The sequence below is a fragment of the Coregonus lavaretus genome (genome assembly GCF_964263955.1).
Source record: "Coregonus lavaretus genome assembly, chromosome: 25".
NCBI lineage: Eukaryota > Metazoa > Chordata > Actinopteri > Salmoniformes > Salmonidae > Coregonus > Coregonus lavaretus.
In genome coordinates this window covers 37,419,704-37,437,123 of record NC_140012.1, presented here as the reverse complement: position 1 = coordinate 37,437,123, position 17,420 = coordinate 37,419,704, and the positions used below count along the sequence as shown (strand labels likewise).

The window sequence follows — 17,420 nt, the reverse complement described above, 5'->3', positions numbered from 1 at the left end:
CAATGTCCCGAATAGCAATGAATCCATTATCGATGCATTTATTTTCTCCAAAAGTGTTGGATTCTGATGGGTGATAAGTGAGTGGATGTTTGTATATTAAACTATGTAGTACTCACAGTCTTACCGTCAGCACCAGCAGGACCAGCTTGACCGGGGTTCCCCATTGTTCCTGCTTCCCCCTGACAGAGAACACAGCATGTTATTGACTGGACCATTTAGATTTTTAAACAATGCAAGTGCACCACTCATGAAACCGCTGAACTACTCAGAAACCAAGCAGCACTACTCAGAAACCAAGCAGCACCGATGTGATTTTAAAACATGTTCTTTGTGAGGAGCTTCAAACAGAAATGCTTTTTACCTTTCCTGGAAAAAAACTTTCAAGGCTTTACAGACTTTAAGAGTACAAAAGATCATTCTGAGTTCATGTCTCAGCAGGACATGTTTAACTTTACTTGATTCAAGATGCCCTTTATTACAATTCCTGGTAATATATCAGCCCCAGAGGAGGCTGGTGGGAGGAGCTATAGGAGGACAGGCTCATTGTAATGGCTTGAATGGAGTAAATGGAATAGTAAGAAACACTTCAAACAAATGGAAACAACGTTTGACTCCATTCCATTGATTCCTCCTATAGCTTCTGTAGCTCCTCCCACCAGTTTCCTCTGATTCAGCCCAAAAGGTCTATCTGCGAACCAGCCATGCTTGTAGCCTTTTGGATGTATTATTAAAGCCTTTAAGAGTAATATTTTCCTGTTGAAAAACAGGATTTGTACCAATGCATGACTATGGCCTTATAAACACAAACACGCCTGCAACCTTGTACACTTTTACAGAATAAAAGGACCTGTTGCTATGGTAATATTGCTTAAAGGTAGGCTACTTCGTGAAACGTTTTAGTGTTAGTTTTAACATCTTATAAATTCTTTGGCATATGCTCTGTGAACAATGAAATGTGTCACACAGCACTTTATTTTGTGGCCCATTTCAGTACACTTTATTTTGCCTAGGAGTCAGTCTGTTTCTACTTTTAGTCAACTTGACATTCTCTTGACAAACAGTCTGGAACAAGTCCCTATTTCAATGGTTAGTTCTTTCCATCAATAAAGACGTTGGGCAGTGGGGCGGGTCTTATTGATAACATCTTCCAACCACAACCCAATCACATGCATTGCCGTCACCGTGACGTACTGTAGGCACAAAGCCACATCCGTTTGAACCGCATCTTTCAATTTGGCTGTACGTTCGGCATCTTGGATGAATTGGTCATGCAAGTTGTGGGGAGACAAAACAATTTACGTCACAAAACTGTTCAAAAGTTAAACACTTTCAGAAGTGTATTTGATTTGCACAGCAGCGTGTCCTGATGGAAGGAGTTGACACTTGATTTAGAAACTGGCAAGTGCCGTGGTGTAACCCTTCTGACTGACCTTCATGCCTGGAAAACCAGGAGGTCCGGGAGGACAGGTACAGGGTTCTGGAGTGGGCTCCACGTCGATGTCACCAGGGCCGTTGGCGCACTGGAATAAACAAGAAACACGCACACCATTCACTAATGACATGTAGCCCTTTCATGCAGTCAAATTACCAAATCGCCCTCTAGTGGCCTCATGGGTGGAACGTTATTAATATTTTTCATAATTTCATAATTAATCAACATTATTTTTTTTAAACAGCCGGAAATCCAGTGTTTCTATATCAAATGTTTTTTTTATTTTTTATATTTCTGTCTTCTGTTACGTATATAAAGTGTACTATTGGGATGCAAACTCAAAATTGAATACATTTCAACTCTATATCTGACATGGTACAGGTGTCTTCTTTTTTTAAGCCCATAGCCAGGTGTGTGAGGTGTATACTTTTGTTTCAAAGTAGACTACTTTGTGTGACCCTGATTTAGCCCAATGCAGTAAAAGGTTTTAACATAGTGTTCACTAAGCCATACTCTTGTCATATGGAAGACATTCGAGCAATGAATCAATGATATGTCTGATTTCCTGCTAACAGACACTCTCAGACAACTGAAGCCAAGGGAGTGCATTCAGTTCATGTCTTTTAGCAGCCTAATCATTTAGCATTTAGCAGCACAGTAGCATTCACACAGCAGACACTTCCAGCAAAACAACTTTGTAAACGTAGTTCTAGAGACAAAGGGTTATATTACATGTTCATAGCAAGAGACAAAAAACCTTGACTGCATATTAGTTCAAATATGTATGCTAGCTTGACACAAGGGAAGATTATTACCTTCGACTTACCCTGAAATCCGTAAAATGTAACTATAGGTATGTTCAACATAAAGCCACTACCATGTGATTACTTTGTTATTACTGGTAGCCTAGCTGTTAAGAGTGTTGGGCCAGTAACCGAAAGGTCGATGATCCGAATCCCCAAGCCGGCAAGGTGGTAAAAATCTGACGTTCTGCCCTTGAGCAAGGCAGTTAACCCACAACAACAACTGCTCCCCAGGCGCCGGAAGCCCACCACACCTCTCTGATTCAGAGGGGTTGGGTTAAATGCGGAAGACACATTTCGGTTGACTGCATTTAGTTGTGCAACTAACTAGGTATCCCCCCTTTACCTTCCCTCCCCTATTACAATGTTGTAACTACAGTTATTGCCATATTGATATAGTTCCAAAATCTTTTTCATGTCAGCAATCACATTTTCAAGATACTGTATATAACTTTCAAAATACAGAAATACAGCCGGTATGATGCATTTTGCATTATATGATGCTGCGTATTGCATCATATGATGCAAAATGCATCATACCGGCTGTAAGTTACATATCTTGAAAACTTGATTGCTGACATGCAAAACAAATTGGGATTATATCCGCAATGGACTAATAAAATAAATACCAAAAGATAGCTGTTGGGTGGAATTTTCCTTTAAGGTAAAGTGTTACCTATACATTGCACAACCCCTAGCAGATTAGTGACACTGCAAAAGACCATAGAATAAAGTATAGTCTTACCTCTAGCGATGAAAATGAAACTAGGGTTTACTTTGTAAGCGAGCAAAGCCATCAGCCAAAATACATACCTCTCCGTCCTGGAAATAAAAGGAGCGAGATTATGTAATGGAAGCGCCTGGCAACCTGTAATCTCACACTAATAGACTAATCTGTTAAAACAATAACACTGGTTGAAGGTAAATGAAATAATGCAAACATGCAGAGAGAGAGATGTTGGCATGCGGTTGTGTGTTTTCAGAGCCTCTCTCTCCCTCGCTTTGTTTCTCCCAAACTGATATCCAGAAACCACATATGCAAAACAATGGTCTGGCATCGTGGGTTAGTAGTGAAAGCAATAGCCAAGCCAATGCAGCATTTGGCCACTGCTTCACAAACAGATTTGCCGTCAGATGGTAAAATAACAGGGAGAGCAATGTGCATGAGGCAAGCAGAGGTAAAGACGCTCCACCACATCACACAGAAAGCAGGATGAGGTCAAACACAAGTGATAATAATAATGTAATAATCTATAAAACAAAGGTCATATATTGTGAATCATATTCCCCAGTACCATATGATTCAATGCACAACTGAAAGAGGAGAAAGAAGAAAGGAAAAACGTATATTTTTGAGAAATTTCATCATATTTCAAAATAAACATCGTATGGATTTCCCCCGATACTAAGTCATGGTGGTGATATGGTGGCATATAGTATAGTGGTGCATTGTGATCAAGAACAGGAAAATATGTGATCCTTCAAACATGTACTACAAGGACAGATCCAAACAGGTGTTTGTACTCACAACTCCAGGTATTTCACAGGCAGTCTCACGGTTGTTCTGCCCGGGGTCGCAGTAGATCCTGAGTTTCATAATCTCAAACTGTTAAAGAAAGGAATTATCATGAGGTCGGGGAAAAAGCATTTCAATCCTAACACGTGGCTACTTTATCTTTCTAAAAGTTTTATAATGATTAATGAAGTCCTAAGTCCCTCTCATCACCATACCAGGAAGTTATTTCTCTAGACTTAAGTGACACCTTCTTTATATTTAAGATAACTTGTAAGGATTTACTTGCAGGTCATTTTCAAGTTTTATGCGTTCGAAAACAAATCCAGCAACATTCTGGTTGCACGTCTCAAATTAGCTTAGCCTAAAGTAGTTCATTAAAACACAACATCATTATGATTGATTGCAGGTTGAGGATGTTTGGCCCAAGTACACCAAGTATCAACATCGCCAAATAAAGCAAAGACTAAATAAAACATAGAAGACAGAGAGGTTCTTTGTGGCAAGATTTTCTAATCCACTGAGGTCAGTATGTTTTAAAGGACAATGAAGACTCTTGACTCTTCACATCCTACTGTTAAAAGGTTAGACCAATAGCTGCGTAAATGTGATCCAATATACAGATGTAGGATCTTAATTTGATCACCATGTTGCAGGAGAACTTTGTGAAACGTATAGTTTATTTTAGGTTTAAAAAGGCTTCTGAAGATTGTAATTTCCCTTATAAAAAATGTATCAACCCCTACAAAAATGCCAATTAATTATAATCCACATATTAATTCACATTTCCTGTTGCAGAAGGATTATTTTCCTGTTGTAGCAAACTGGCTCAAATTAAGATCCTACATCTGTAGACAGTTGTCTTGCACAAACGCACATTATTGGTTCTGAAAATGTTGCCTCCGGATAAACTTACTGGTACAGTTGTCTCTTTGCTGACATACTTTCCGATCTGGGTCTTCCCATTAATGAAGATACCAACAGGAGGTTCCAATGGCAAGGTTTCAATTTCCAGGTCATCAACATACAGGGTAACATCCTGCTCGGTGACCAGTAGGCGAAGCTGATGCCAGTTCTCATCAAATAGTTTCTATTTGACAAGAAAACAGGATAAGGAAGGATTATTTATACAAAGGTCAACAAGGTCTAGGAAAATGTAACAACTTGCCTACTAGAGAGTGCAATGGATATTAAATTGTTGTGCAATCACAAAACATTGATAGAAAGAACATTGGAGAAACAAACAAACACACAGAGCCGAGAACAGCCTCAGCTTTAGAACATCAGTTTTCTTTTCTTTTTTGTTAAAATCACTTATCCACATGGTCAGAATGTAAGGAATCAAAGGCTGCATTTATACACGTACCCCAATGCTGATGTTTTTTCCACTAATCTAATTTAAACTAATCACATCAGATATTTTCACATCAGATATTTTTCAGAGCTGATCTGATTGGTCAAAACACCAATTAGTGAAAAAAATATCAGAATTGGGCTGCCTGTCTAAACGCAGACCAAGACACTTAACTCAGGCATGTCAGGAAGCCATTGTAAAGTAGGCCTCAGCTAGCACATGGCCAGTAGGAAAACTTTGGATGATTTCAAATAGTCTGATATGGTGACTGATCTCTAGGAAGTTTGATTATCTAACCATATTGAATCATTATTCTTTCAATTCACTACATTCCATTCTCCTCAAATGTCACAGTCTTCAATCCCACCACCTCCCAATCCTTAGAAAGTCATGCAAGTTAGTTATTTTGCTCTTTTTGGAATATAATGTAGTTTGCTGTAATATCATTAGTGTGTGCAGTAATAAACCCTATCACTGTTTTATGAGCTCTCTCTGTGTTTCATGGATTGTAGAGACTGTACATCTGCCTCAGAGATTTTCATGATGATTGCCAGTTCTGGTGAGAAAGCTTCGTGATTTACATAAATTAACTGAAAACCCACGCTAACAGATGGTTATAGTAACAGTATTCCACTTTTCATGTAGGCTCATTTTGACCAGCTAACAGCCTAACCACCGATCAAGCAGAATTATGGACTAAACGTTCAAATCTTGTTGCTGCAACAATACAGGTAAAATCAAATCAAATTGTATGTCAAATGCGCCGAATATAACCGGTGTACACTTTACAGTGAAATGCTTACTTACGGTCCCTTAACCAACAACGCAGAGATAAAAAGTAAGAAAATTAGCAAATAGAAATACAACAAAGCTATATACAAGGAGTACCAGTACCGAGTCAATATGCAGGGGTATGAGGTAGTTGAGATAATACTCACATTTTTACAGACGCTCTTATCCAGAGCAATTTACAGTTTGTGATTGCATACACAAATTTTTTTTTTCATCATACTGGCCCCCCATGGGAATCAAACCCACAACCCTGGCGTTGCAAACGGCATGCTCTAACAACTGAGCTACATCCCTGCCTGCCATTCCCTCCCTACCCTTGGCCAATTGTGCACCGCCCCATGGGTCTCCCGGTCACAGCCAGCTACGACAGAGCCTGGATTCGAACCAGGATCTCTAGTGGCACAGCTAGCACTGGATGCAGTGCCTCAGACCACTGCGCCACTCGGGAGGTTACATGTAGGTAGGGGTAAAAGTGACTAGGCAATCAGGATAAATAATAAACAGAGTACTAATAAACAGAAGAAGATCCTACATTTGTAAAGTACTATCATGTCATGTGTCTGTTTTGGTGATTTGGAAGACTCATGGTGTTGAGGTACCTTGGCAGGTTCTTGTTGGAAGACCACTGTCTGAGTATCACCTGGTGCTACACTGGTTGTAGTGAACTTGACACTGCGTTCAAATCCATTTAGTGTGACAGCCATTTGTGGTTTCCCGTTATTGGTCTGTATCCTCCATAGGTCCCACTCTTCCCTGAGCAGAGACCCCTTGTACCTCAGCGTGGACACAAAGACATAGGATGGAGGCAGGCCATCTGGAAACAAGTTCCTGTGGGCCAAAATTAAACAACCAGTCAATCACATCACTATGAAACAACCAGTCAGTCACATCACTATGAAACAACCAGTCAATCACATCACTATGGAACAACCAGTCAGTCACATCACTATGAAACAACCAGTCAGTCACATCACTATGAAACAACCAGTCAATCACATCACTATGAAACAACCAGTCAGTCACATCACTATGAAACAACCAGTCAATCACATCACTATGAAACCAGAGTGATAAAGTAGACATGGCAATATTGACATGACCACTGGCGTAGCACACAGCCCCGCAGACCCCCCACTGAGGTAGAAAAAAATTATCTTACCATGAAAGAAATGTTTAGAATTACAGGAAAGTAGCTTAAAAACTACAACATTTTCTCTCAGCCTCATGGCAAAATGTGTAGAATAGCAGTAAATTAGCTCAGAGATTCTTGAAAGTCGGGACAATTGTTGTTATTTTTCTACTACAAAAAAAAAGGATTTTGTTTTATTTATTTTTATTTGAGCTTAAAATGTACATTTATGAGAATCTTATAAGGGACAAGATTTGTTTTAGGAATTTTCTAAAAACTTTCTAAATGCCCTTGACTGGATCCCAATTTCAAACTCTACAAAAAAGTGTTTAAAATAAAAAAGAACCTGGCAATAATTGTTATAACTGGAAAATGATCTTATTGTGTTTTCATTAAATAGCCATCTTTGACTTTAAAAACCCCTAAAGTCGATTGATGCACCCCAGTGTCATTTTGGATATTGAGTAGCACCCTGTGTGTTTATGTTAGAGACTTGGCTGCAGCTCAATCCCCTCTTTCCAGAGATATAAAGTTGGCGCATATTCCATAACACGGGGCTTATGAAAGCAACCTTTTTCTACACAAATCGTCACAAATTTGTCCGTAAAACCTGAACCGTGTGAGCTACAAACTAATAAGCTTCAGGGAAAAGGTCTGAGAAAATCAAGTAACAGGCTGCAAAAAGTGCATAGGTAAAATGTGCCAAAAATAACGTGACCAAACATGGGTCTAAGTTTTCTTATGTCTCTCAGATATAGGACAGACACTTCAAAACCTTGTTCCTTATGATTTATATTTTGTCTTTCTGTTTTGCCATTTATGAATGTATTATTCAATGTGTTTCTATGGGCTATAGCAGTAAAGGCCAAATTCAATGTTTCATCCCCAATTTCATTTTTATTTTGGCCTTAAAATACTTGTTGGACAATAATTATAGAAATACAATTCCTTTTATGGTGTCTGATGGGGTTGGCATAAATCCAGTTAGTTGCATTTTATGAAAACATTAAAAGAAATTGGAGGTTGTTCCTTTACATGCTGTTATAGCTGATACTTTGGTCTATCAAAATATATCTATTTTATTTTTTATTTAGGCAAATATTTGTGGAAAAAAAGTTGAGATTGTCCTGCCTTTCAAGAATGCCTGAGCTCTAAAACAGCAACAATTTTTCTCAACCTCATGCAAAATGTGTAAAATAGCATGAAATTAGCTATAATACTGCACATTTTTATCTCTTCCCACATGAAAAATGGGGGGCCCCATGCGCTACGCCACTGGACATGACATGGTGTTTTAAGCTTACGTTGTGCTTTCACTCAGGTCGACTCGAGATGTCACCTGGAAGGCTTTGGAGCCATAGAAAGACCCTTGAGTTTTTTTGACCTTTTTGGCCAAATTAAGATAATGTAGAATATCGAAGCCCTTCACGTCACCGTTATCGACTGAGATTCTGCTTGGACAAACAGTCTCTGAAATAAAGAGAATGAAAGAATTAAGAACACGGCATAGTACGTATTTTTGTGTGACTGGTTGAACATCACAAACACATTTTCATAGAAGTACCACCATCTTTTTTTTCTGGTTGGGCTGCATGTTACATTTAGAGTAAATCCAATGAACGCAATAATTTATTTAATTTGACCTGGAAACCGAAGTGTCAAATAATCTATAGTAAAATACATTGGAATGGAATACCGGACATTTTGCAAATATGCAGTCTGTATATAGAACATCCCTCCCATCGGGAAAACCAGACAGAATTTGACCATTACACCCATACCTTAATCACTCATCTTAATTATTCCAGTAGGCTATTCATTTACATGGGATCAGACATCAGATACAACCTCTCAAATAGGTCCGATTGTCCTAGCTATTGTTTCATGTTTTGTTCTGGGTGTTGTTTTTCCTCTTGTTCTTGATGAAACCCTTTTGTTTTAAAACGTCTTTTCAACAAGGCTGTAAGCATCCAGTACGTATTCTTGCTATGTTGACTACCAGGATGCATTGCCAAGTGCCGAAAGCCATGCACATACCCCTTCAGTTTTACAAAGATTTGGTATAGATCATTAACAATTTCAGCTGTTTTCCTAGCAATAGCTTCACTAACCTTTACTTCACCCCGAAGCATGAACCAGTATCTGGGCAAAGGAGACAGTGAATATGACGAGATCTCCTCTCGGCACAGAACGCTACCATTCAAGCTACCATTCACCAGCTCTGGAAGCATTATAATGTCAGAATTACTCACCAAATATGCCTACCCTGCCTGCAACTATTGTAATTTACTGCCGTTACGCAATGTACTGTATGTACTTCCAAAAAAGGTCTAAATAAATATCTACAAGCAACCAAAAAAATCATAATGTATTGTTTTTTTACCAGAAGGTGCCTCTTCCGGTCAAAAACAATACATCAGGTTCTGTTGCTTGTACAATTTTACTTAGGCCTTGGGCAGAGAGGAGATCACGTCATATAATTATCTTCTTTGCCCAGATATTGGTTCACTTGAAGCACTAACATTACATTGACATTACTCTCTTGACACAGTTTGGCTAGTCATCCACAGTCAACAGCTTCAGAAAACGTTAGATTCCCAATCATTAGATCTTGAGAAAACATTAGATTCCCAAACATTAAATCTTTAGAAAACATTAGATTTTAAGACATTTCTTGGTTTTGAATAGCTTCAATGTTTGGCAATGTGCAAACATGTTAAATGAACCAAAGAGTCTTTAAAGGACTGCTCCTTCATTTTAACGAACAACAACAAAAATGGTTTGTTGTGAAGCTGAGGGATAGGGCTCATGAGGGTCCCCATTTTGTCATCACAAAAACGCCTACCTTCACACAACTTCTGCCTTATGGTCTCACGGATCTTGGAAATAGCTTTATAGTCATCGACGTAAAACACGTAGTTGGAGGAAGGCTTGTTTCCAATAGCGTTCAACTCCGCCTCTTCCGTCTCAGATCCCACACCAATGGCAAACATGATTATTCCTCTCCTCCGGGCTGCATCTGCCGCTGCTTTCACCTCATCTTGTGACTTCCCGTCTGTTAGGACCACAGCGATTCTAGCAATGCCCTTTGGGCCTCGCTCAGACAGGTTAAACAGTTTGTCGCTGGCAAACTGTATGGCCGTCCCAGTCCTTGTGTTTCCTCCCATGTAGTCAATGGATTCCATGGCTCTGATGAGATCCTTGATATGAAGGTGCTTCCCTAGTGGAATATTTATGATTGGATCATCACTGTATTGGACCACTCCAATCTGGGTGAACTTCTGTCCGATGTTAAAGCTTGTGGTGATATTGACGAGCCATCGCTTGACTATTTCAAAGTTCACATCGGCTACGCTCCACGAGCCGTCTAGGATAAAGACCAGATCGCTTGCCACAGTCTTACAACCTGTAAGAGAGATGATACACATGAGTGGTGTTACACAGCCTTGAAAAAAACATTAATGAAGAATATTCACTTCTTATAAAGGAATACCAATACAGTTCATAGAGCTTTCCTGAACATCCATTCTGTTTTTATAGTAAACGTGAGAGATAATAGACACCATGCAATGGAAATGTGTCACATATAACGATGAAGACAGAAGCACTCTTACTGAATCTCATGTCCTCATCTTGTGCTGTACAAGACAAGTGAAGAAGCATGAAGCACACACACCGCAAGACACAATGCATGGATCTTGTTTTGCAACCCATGATGCTGAAGTACCAAACTCCAATTGTGCCCCTATAGGGAAAGGGAAACAACACATGCATTGCTGAGATTGTCGTTACAATTGCTCATATCAGTTAACCAATCAAAGAACTGCATACCGTTTTTCTTACTTGTCACTGTTGTTACTTGAATTGCATGCAATGCATATCTTAATATTGAAAGTAGACATATCTGTGACAAAAGATGTAGGGTCAGTATATTGCATTTGTTGTAAACAAGATAAAGCAACTTAAGTCTGTGTTAGTGGCAATGAAACATGGAAGAGCATTCTGAAGTCTATCTCTTTCTCTCTCTCTCTCTCTCTCTCTCTCTCTCTCTCTCTCTCTCTCTCTCACTCTCTCTCTCTCTCTCTCTCTCTCTCTCTCTCTCTCTCTCTCTCTCTCTCTCTCTCTCTATATATATATATATATATATATATATATATATATATATATATATATATATATATATATATATATATACAGTACCAGTCAAAAGTTTGGACACACCTACTCATTCCAGGGTTTTTCTTTATCTGGAATGCATTTCAATTAACAGGTGTGCCTTGTTAAAAGTTAATTTGTTGAATTTATTTCGTTCTTAATGCGTTTGACCCAATCAGTTGTGTCGTGACAAGGTAGGGGTGGTATACAGAAGATAGCCCTATTTGGTAAAAGACTCAAATAAGTAAAGAGAAACGACAGCCCATCATTACTTTAAGACATGAAGGTCAGTCAATCCGGAGAATTTCAAGAACTTTGAAAGTTTCTTAAAGTGCAGTCGCAAAAACCATCAAGCACTATGAAGAAACAGGCTGTCATGAGGACCGCCACAGGATAGGAAGACCCAGAGTTACCTCTGCTGCAGAGGATAAGTTCATTAGAGTTACCGGCCTCAGATTGCAGCCCAAATAAATGCTTCACAGAGTTCAAGTAACAGACACATCTCAACATCAACTGTTCTGAGGAGACTGCGTGAATCAGGCCTTCATGGACGGATTGCTACAAAGAAACCACTACTAAAGGACACCAATAATAAGAAGAGACTTGCTTGGGTCAAGAAACACGAGCAATGGACATTTGTCCAAATTTGTCTTTGTGAGACGCAAAGTAGGTGAACGGATGATCTCCGCATGTGTGGTTCCCACCGTGAAGCATGGAGGAGGAGGTATGATGGTGTGGGGGTGCTTTGCTGGTGACAATGTCTGTGATTTATTTAGAATTCAAGGCACACTGATCCAAAACAATGACAATGACTCAAAACACACCTCCAGGCTGTGTAAGGGCTATTTGACCAAGGAGAGCGATGGATTGCTGTTTAACACTTTTTTGGTTACTACATGATTCCGTGTGTTATTTCATAGTTTTGATGTCTTCACTATTATTCTACAATGTAGAAAATAATACAAATAAAGAAAAACCCTTGAATGAGTAGGTGTGTCCAAACTTTTGACTGGTACTCTACAGTTGAAGTCGGAAGTTTACATACACTTAGGTTGGAGTCATTAAAACAACATTTACAACCACTCCACAAATTTCTTGTTAACAAACTATCGTTTTGGCAAGTCGGTTAAGACATCTACTTTGTGCATGACAGCAGTAATTTTTTCAACAATTGTTTACAGACAGATTATTTCACTTATAATTCACGGTATCACAATTCCAGTGGGTCAGAAGTTTACATACACTAAGTTGACTGTGCCTTTAAACAGTTTGGAAAATTCCAGAAAATGATGTCATGGCTTTTGAAACTTCTGATAGGCTGATTTACATAATTTGAGTCAATTGGAGGTGTACCTGTGGATGTATTTCAAGGCCTACCTTCAAACTCAGTGACTCTTTGCTTGACATCATGGGAAAATCTAAAGAAATCAGCCAAGACCTCAGAAAAAAATGTGTAGACCTCCACAAGTCTGGTTCATCCTTGGGAGCAATTTCCAAACGCCTGAAGGTACCACGTTCATCCGTACAAACAATAGTATGCAAGTATAAACACCATGGCACCACGCAGCCGTCATACCGCTCAGGAAGGAGACACGTTCTGTCTCCTAGAGATGAACGTACTTTGGTTTGAAAAGTGCAAATCAATCCCAGAACAACAGCAAAGGACCTTGTGAAGATGCTTGAGGAAACAGGTACAAAAGTATCTATATACTCAGTAAAACGAGTCCTATATCGACATAACCTGAAAGGCCGCTCAGCAAGGAAGAAGCCACTGCTCCAAAACCGCCATAAAAAAGCCAGACTACGGTTTGCAACTGCACATGGGGACAAAGATCGTACTGTCCTCTGGTCTGATGAAACAAAAATAGAACTGTTTGGCCATAATGACCATCGTTATGTTTGGAGGAAAAAGGGGGTTGCTTGCAAGCCGAAGAACACCATCCCAACCGTGAAGCACAGGGGTGGCAGCATCATGCTGTGGGGATGCTTTGCTGCAAGAGGGACTGGTGCACTTCAAAAAATAGATGGCATCATGAGGAAGGAAAATTATGTGGATATATTGAAGCAACATCTCAAGACATCAGTCATGAAGTTAAAGCTTGGATGCAAATGGGTCTTCCAAATGCACAATGACCCCAAGCATGCTTCCAAAGTTGTGGCAAAATGGCTTAAGGACAACAAAGTCAAGGTATTGGAGTGGCCATCACAAAGCCCTGACTTCAATCCTATAGAAAATGTGTGGGCAGAACTGAAAAAGTGTGTGCGAGCAAGGAGGCCAACAAACCTGACTCAGTTACACCAGCTCTGTCAGGAGGAATGGCCCAAAATTCACCCAACTTATCGTGGGAAGCTTGTGGAAGACTACCCGAAATGTTTGACCCAAGTTAAACAATTTAAAGGCAATGCTACCAAATACTAATTGAGTGTATGTAAACTTCTGACCCACTGGGAATATGATTAAATAAATAAACGCTGAAAGAAATAATTCTCTCTACTATTATCTCACATTTCACATTCTTAAAATAAAGTGGTGATCCTAACTGACCTAAGACAGGGAATTTTTATTAGGATTAAATGTCAGGAATAGTGAAAAACTGAGTTTAAATGTATTTGGCTAAGGCATATGTAAACTTCAGATTTCAACTGTATATTTATCTCTCCCACTCTCTCTCTCTCTCTCTCTCTCTCTCTCTCTCTCTCTCTCGCTCTCTCTCCGTCTGTGTGAATACTCAGAAGAGTTTTGATCATACTTCTTTGTTTCCCTCTGGCTTCTTTAGGAAACTGTATATTTTATTGCAGTTTCCAGCCAGTGAAATGTAGAAACTGCAGACATTATAAAAAGATACAGCTATAAATGAGGAACAGATATGTTCCATAGAAAGCATTTGTGGAAGGAAGGAAGGAAGGAAGGAAGGAAGGAAGGAAGGAAGGAAGGAAGGAAGGAAGGAAGGAAGGACCTTTGGTCATCTCAGTCAATCAATCCAATCAACTTAAAGCAGTGGGTTTTCCAGAGACAATGACCAGACTTGGGTAGGTCAGTTCTGCAATGACCGAGATCTAACCCGCGTCCACCATATGTAACTGTGCAGTCAGTTTGTTGTCACAGCTATAACATGACTGGGTTTTTCCACTCCCTGACCTGGGATTTGTGGCACAGCTCAGTGAGGCTCCAAAATGCCATGGTAGAGCCGGCCATTTTGTTCCGGTCCTTTCCCCCCAATCAGTCCAGAGCACTTGGGGAGGTTGCTGGAAAAGCAGCACCGTGACATGGGCAATTCTGTATGTTCAGTACTATCCGGGATCCCTGGGACGTCCCTACCCTGAACCCTAACCTTAACCCCTACCCTTACCCTTAACCCTTACCTTAACCATTTTAAATTTCAACTTCAATGAGGTGACGTCAGAGTTGTACGTCCCAAGGATCCCAGATAGTAAAATCCCAGTCACTATGGCTTTCCTTCTATAGATTTTCCCCCAAACTGGATATTTCAAAATTTCTGCCTAAGCCACATGGAATTCATTTACAGACAGTGAAATTCCAGATCTGGACAGTGACCAAACACATGTAGTCATGACGAATGGATGGCAACCATTGTCCAAGACACAAAGAGACCTGGTTGTGATTGGACTACACAGTTAAAGCAATGTTACACATTCTTGAATGGGCTATATTAAAGATTGATGGTGTAAGCACCACCTGGGAATGCATGCCACAAAATTCTCTCAAATAACCCATGCACTTGTTTTGTAGGTCAGTGCAATGCCGTTCACCATATGTTTTTATTTTATTTATTTTTTATGACCCAGTCATTGACCTCTGACGTTATTGGGGCAGTGCAGACACTTTGTAGCTCTCCACCTTGGTCAAGATGACGGGTCGCTGGTATGCAGTTTATTATAACCCCCACCCCCGCTTAGAAAAGACAATATCCAACAAAAATAAATACAAATCTCAGACATATTGCCTAAAACTTGAACCCGAAACATGACTTCCAAGTTTGAGTTATTCATCTAGTTTGCAGCAATACTTTGTAAAATATTTATATCATGCCTGATGGGTTGCATCCAGCTGGACATGGGAGTCAGGAAGCTCATGTTGAACAGCTGATTCCTCCCACTTTTCCAGAAAAGGTGTTACCAACAGATTTAACCTGTTCGTGGTTTGGGCCGAAAACACAAACTTATATAGATGATTAATTAATGGATTTTCTGGTTCCTTGATCTGGTTCTTGCCCTGACCTATTTGGTTGCTATGTTCTTCTGTTTCATAGAGTTGTTGTTAGGGAGAAACTTGAGATGTTGTTTTCACAACTCCAAAGCTATTTGGTGCAGTTAATGTGCACCTACTAGAATAACTATTTAAAGATTAGCACCTGCTGTCTTAAATTACTGTGTTTAATATGTCAACCATGGCATTTTGGACTTAACTGCTTTAAAAAATGCAATAAAAAGTCCTTCCATCCCAAAATCAACAACTGCTGTTCCGCATGTACTACAACCAATGATTTATACAGTTTATACCCTAGATTACTTACTAGCTGTTTTGAAGTCACCGCCCCTCCATCTTGGCACTCCCCCAACATTGTATAACATATTTTGGAGCTATAGAAATGCATTTATTCATGTCTACATTTGTTTTTGCCAGCGTTATTCTATTACAAACACCTACATTTTATTATGTGAGCTAAACATTTTTTTAAATGAAAAAAATATTTAGAAATATTCTTTAAAGTATAATTTGTTACTGTCCCCACTACAACAACCAAACTACTTACTGCCCAGTGCAGTAAAAAAACACTTGATTTTCCTTTGTTTTATATATATTTCTACACTATGAGGTTGGAATAATAATTTGGAATTGTGAAAATTATGATAATGCCATTTTAGTGTAAGAGCTTTCTGACCACTTTAATTGAAAAAAATCACAGTAAGGTACTTAATTATTACCCAGAAATGATTTGATATTGAGATAAAAATGGCTGCATTGATGTAATTTTGTCCTTAAAACGTTTAATAGAAATACTGTAGAATTCCATTCATTCCTACGGAGGACTGCTCCTACTGGGGAGTGCCAATATGGCCGACCGGTTGCTTCAAAGCCTCTCGTTCGCCAATACATAGCATCAGCAATCCAGGGTTTATATACATAACTGACTACAACTTTTCCAAGGTAAGGGGAAAGGTAATTACTGCCAAGTTACTCAGGCACCAAGGGAATAGCCTAAACATTATATCAGCTCTTCCTTGAAATCAAATCAAATAATCAAAACCATGAACCCATATCATCACAGTCGACTAAACCACTTGGAGCCTGGGAGGGCTATATCATCGTCCAATATGTTCCTATTTTAGAATGAACAGGCTAGGGGTTTACTTTTGGGATTACCTAACTTTTGTTTCATATAAATCTGTCACACTCACAGAAACTCATGAAAACAATTTATGCAAACCCCTGATCTTGGTATCTCTATGGATTTTGTTCCCCAAAACTTTTTATCTGTTTACGAGAGGAGTCTCAGTCGAGTGCCCAGCAGAGTTCAGTTAAATAATTCCATTCATTCTTTGCATATGACAGAGGCACAAACAAGGGACTGATAACTGCTCCTAATGTCTTCAGTATGCTACCTGCTGTCTGCTGCTGCAGCAGCTCAGCTCATAGGAATCTAAACACTAGTAGATTATCACATCTATTGAGACACTGATAAAGCACAAAGCTTCAGTGAAAGATACAACACACTAAAACACACCGAAACCAGAAAGATCTGAAATTGTACTGAAAGTTCATACTCAGCCTACATCCAAACAGGATGCAATAAGGTACTCCAACAGGTGCAACTTGCCTTACAATGCATTAAACAATTGAATAATAAACACATTTCAAACAAGAAACAATCAGTTTCCTAATTTAAACGTGAAACATTTTTAGCATACCGTAGATTAAAAAAAATATTGGCATCAAAGGCCCTTGCAGACCCAAAATCAAGAAGTGTACAAAATGTAGTTTTCCAAAAATGGCAAAAGCATCCCCCCCCCCCACCAAAAAAAAAAAAAGTTACCAGAGGTTAGTGTAGTCCGAGTGTCAGTCTCCCCCGTCACCTTCTCAAAGGTGTCCTGTGGCCATAGCCGTGGCGAGCTCAAGCAGTAGAACAAGCTGGGTTTGGGGAAGAAGTTTCAGCACTGCACCAAATGTTCCTCTTGTGACTGAAAGCCTGCCCTCTCCATTCACTTTCCAGTTCTCTCTC

The 17,420-nt window shown here is 39.4% G+C and overlaps 1 protein-coding gene across 1 annotated transcript in view; it reads right to left on the bottom strand.

Moving 5' to 3' along the window:
• Positions 1-17,156, bottom strand: part of col21a1 (collagen, type XXI, alpha 1) — a 52,320-nt gene extending 35,164 nt beyond the window's left edge. The window contains exons 1-9 of the mRNA XM_084142300.1: positions 17,110-17,156; positions 10,638-10,768; positions 9,869-10,429; positions 8,328-8,493; positions 6,494-6,722; positions 4,665-4,838; positions 3,764-3,841; positions 1,431-1,520; positions 117-179 (exon numbers count right to left, since the gene is read on the bottom strand). Coding sequence (XP_083998426.1) covers positions 117-179; positions 1,431-1,520; positions 3,764-3,841; positions 4,665-4,838; positions 6,494-6,722; positions 8,328-8,493; positions 9,869-10,429; positions 10,638-10,737 — 1,461 coding nt within the window. The 5' untranslated portion in view covers positions 10,738-10,768; positions 17,110-17,156. The remainder of the gene's footprint in view (positions 1-116; positions 180-1,430; positions 1,521-3,763; positions 3,842-4,664; positions 4,839-6,493; positions 6,723-8,327; positions 8,494-9,868; positions 10,430-10,637; positions 10,769-17,109) is intronic.
• Positions 17,157-17,420: the final 264 nt, after the last annotated feature.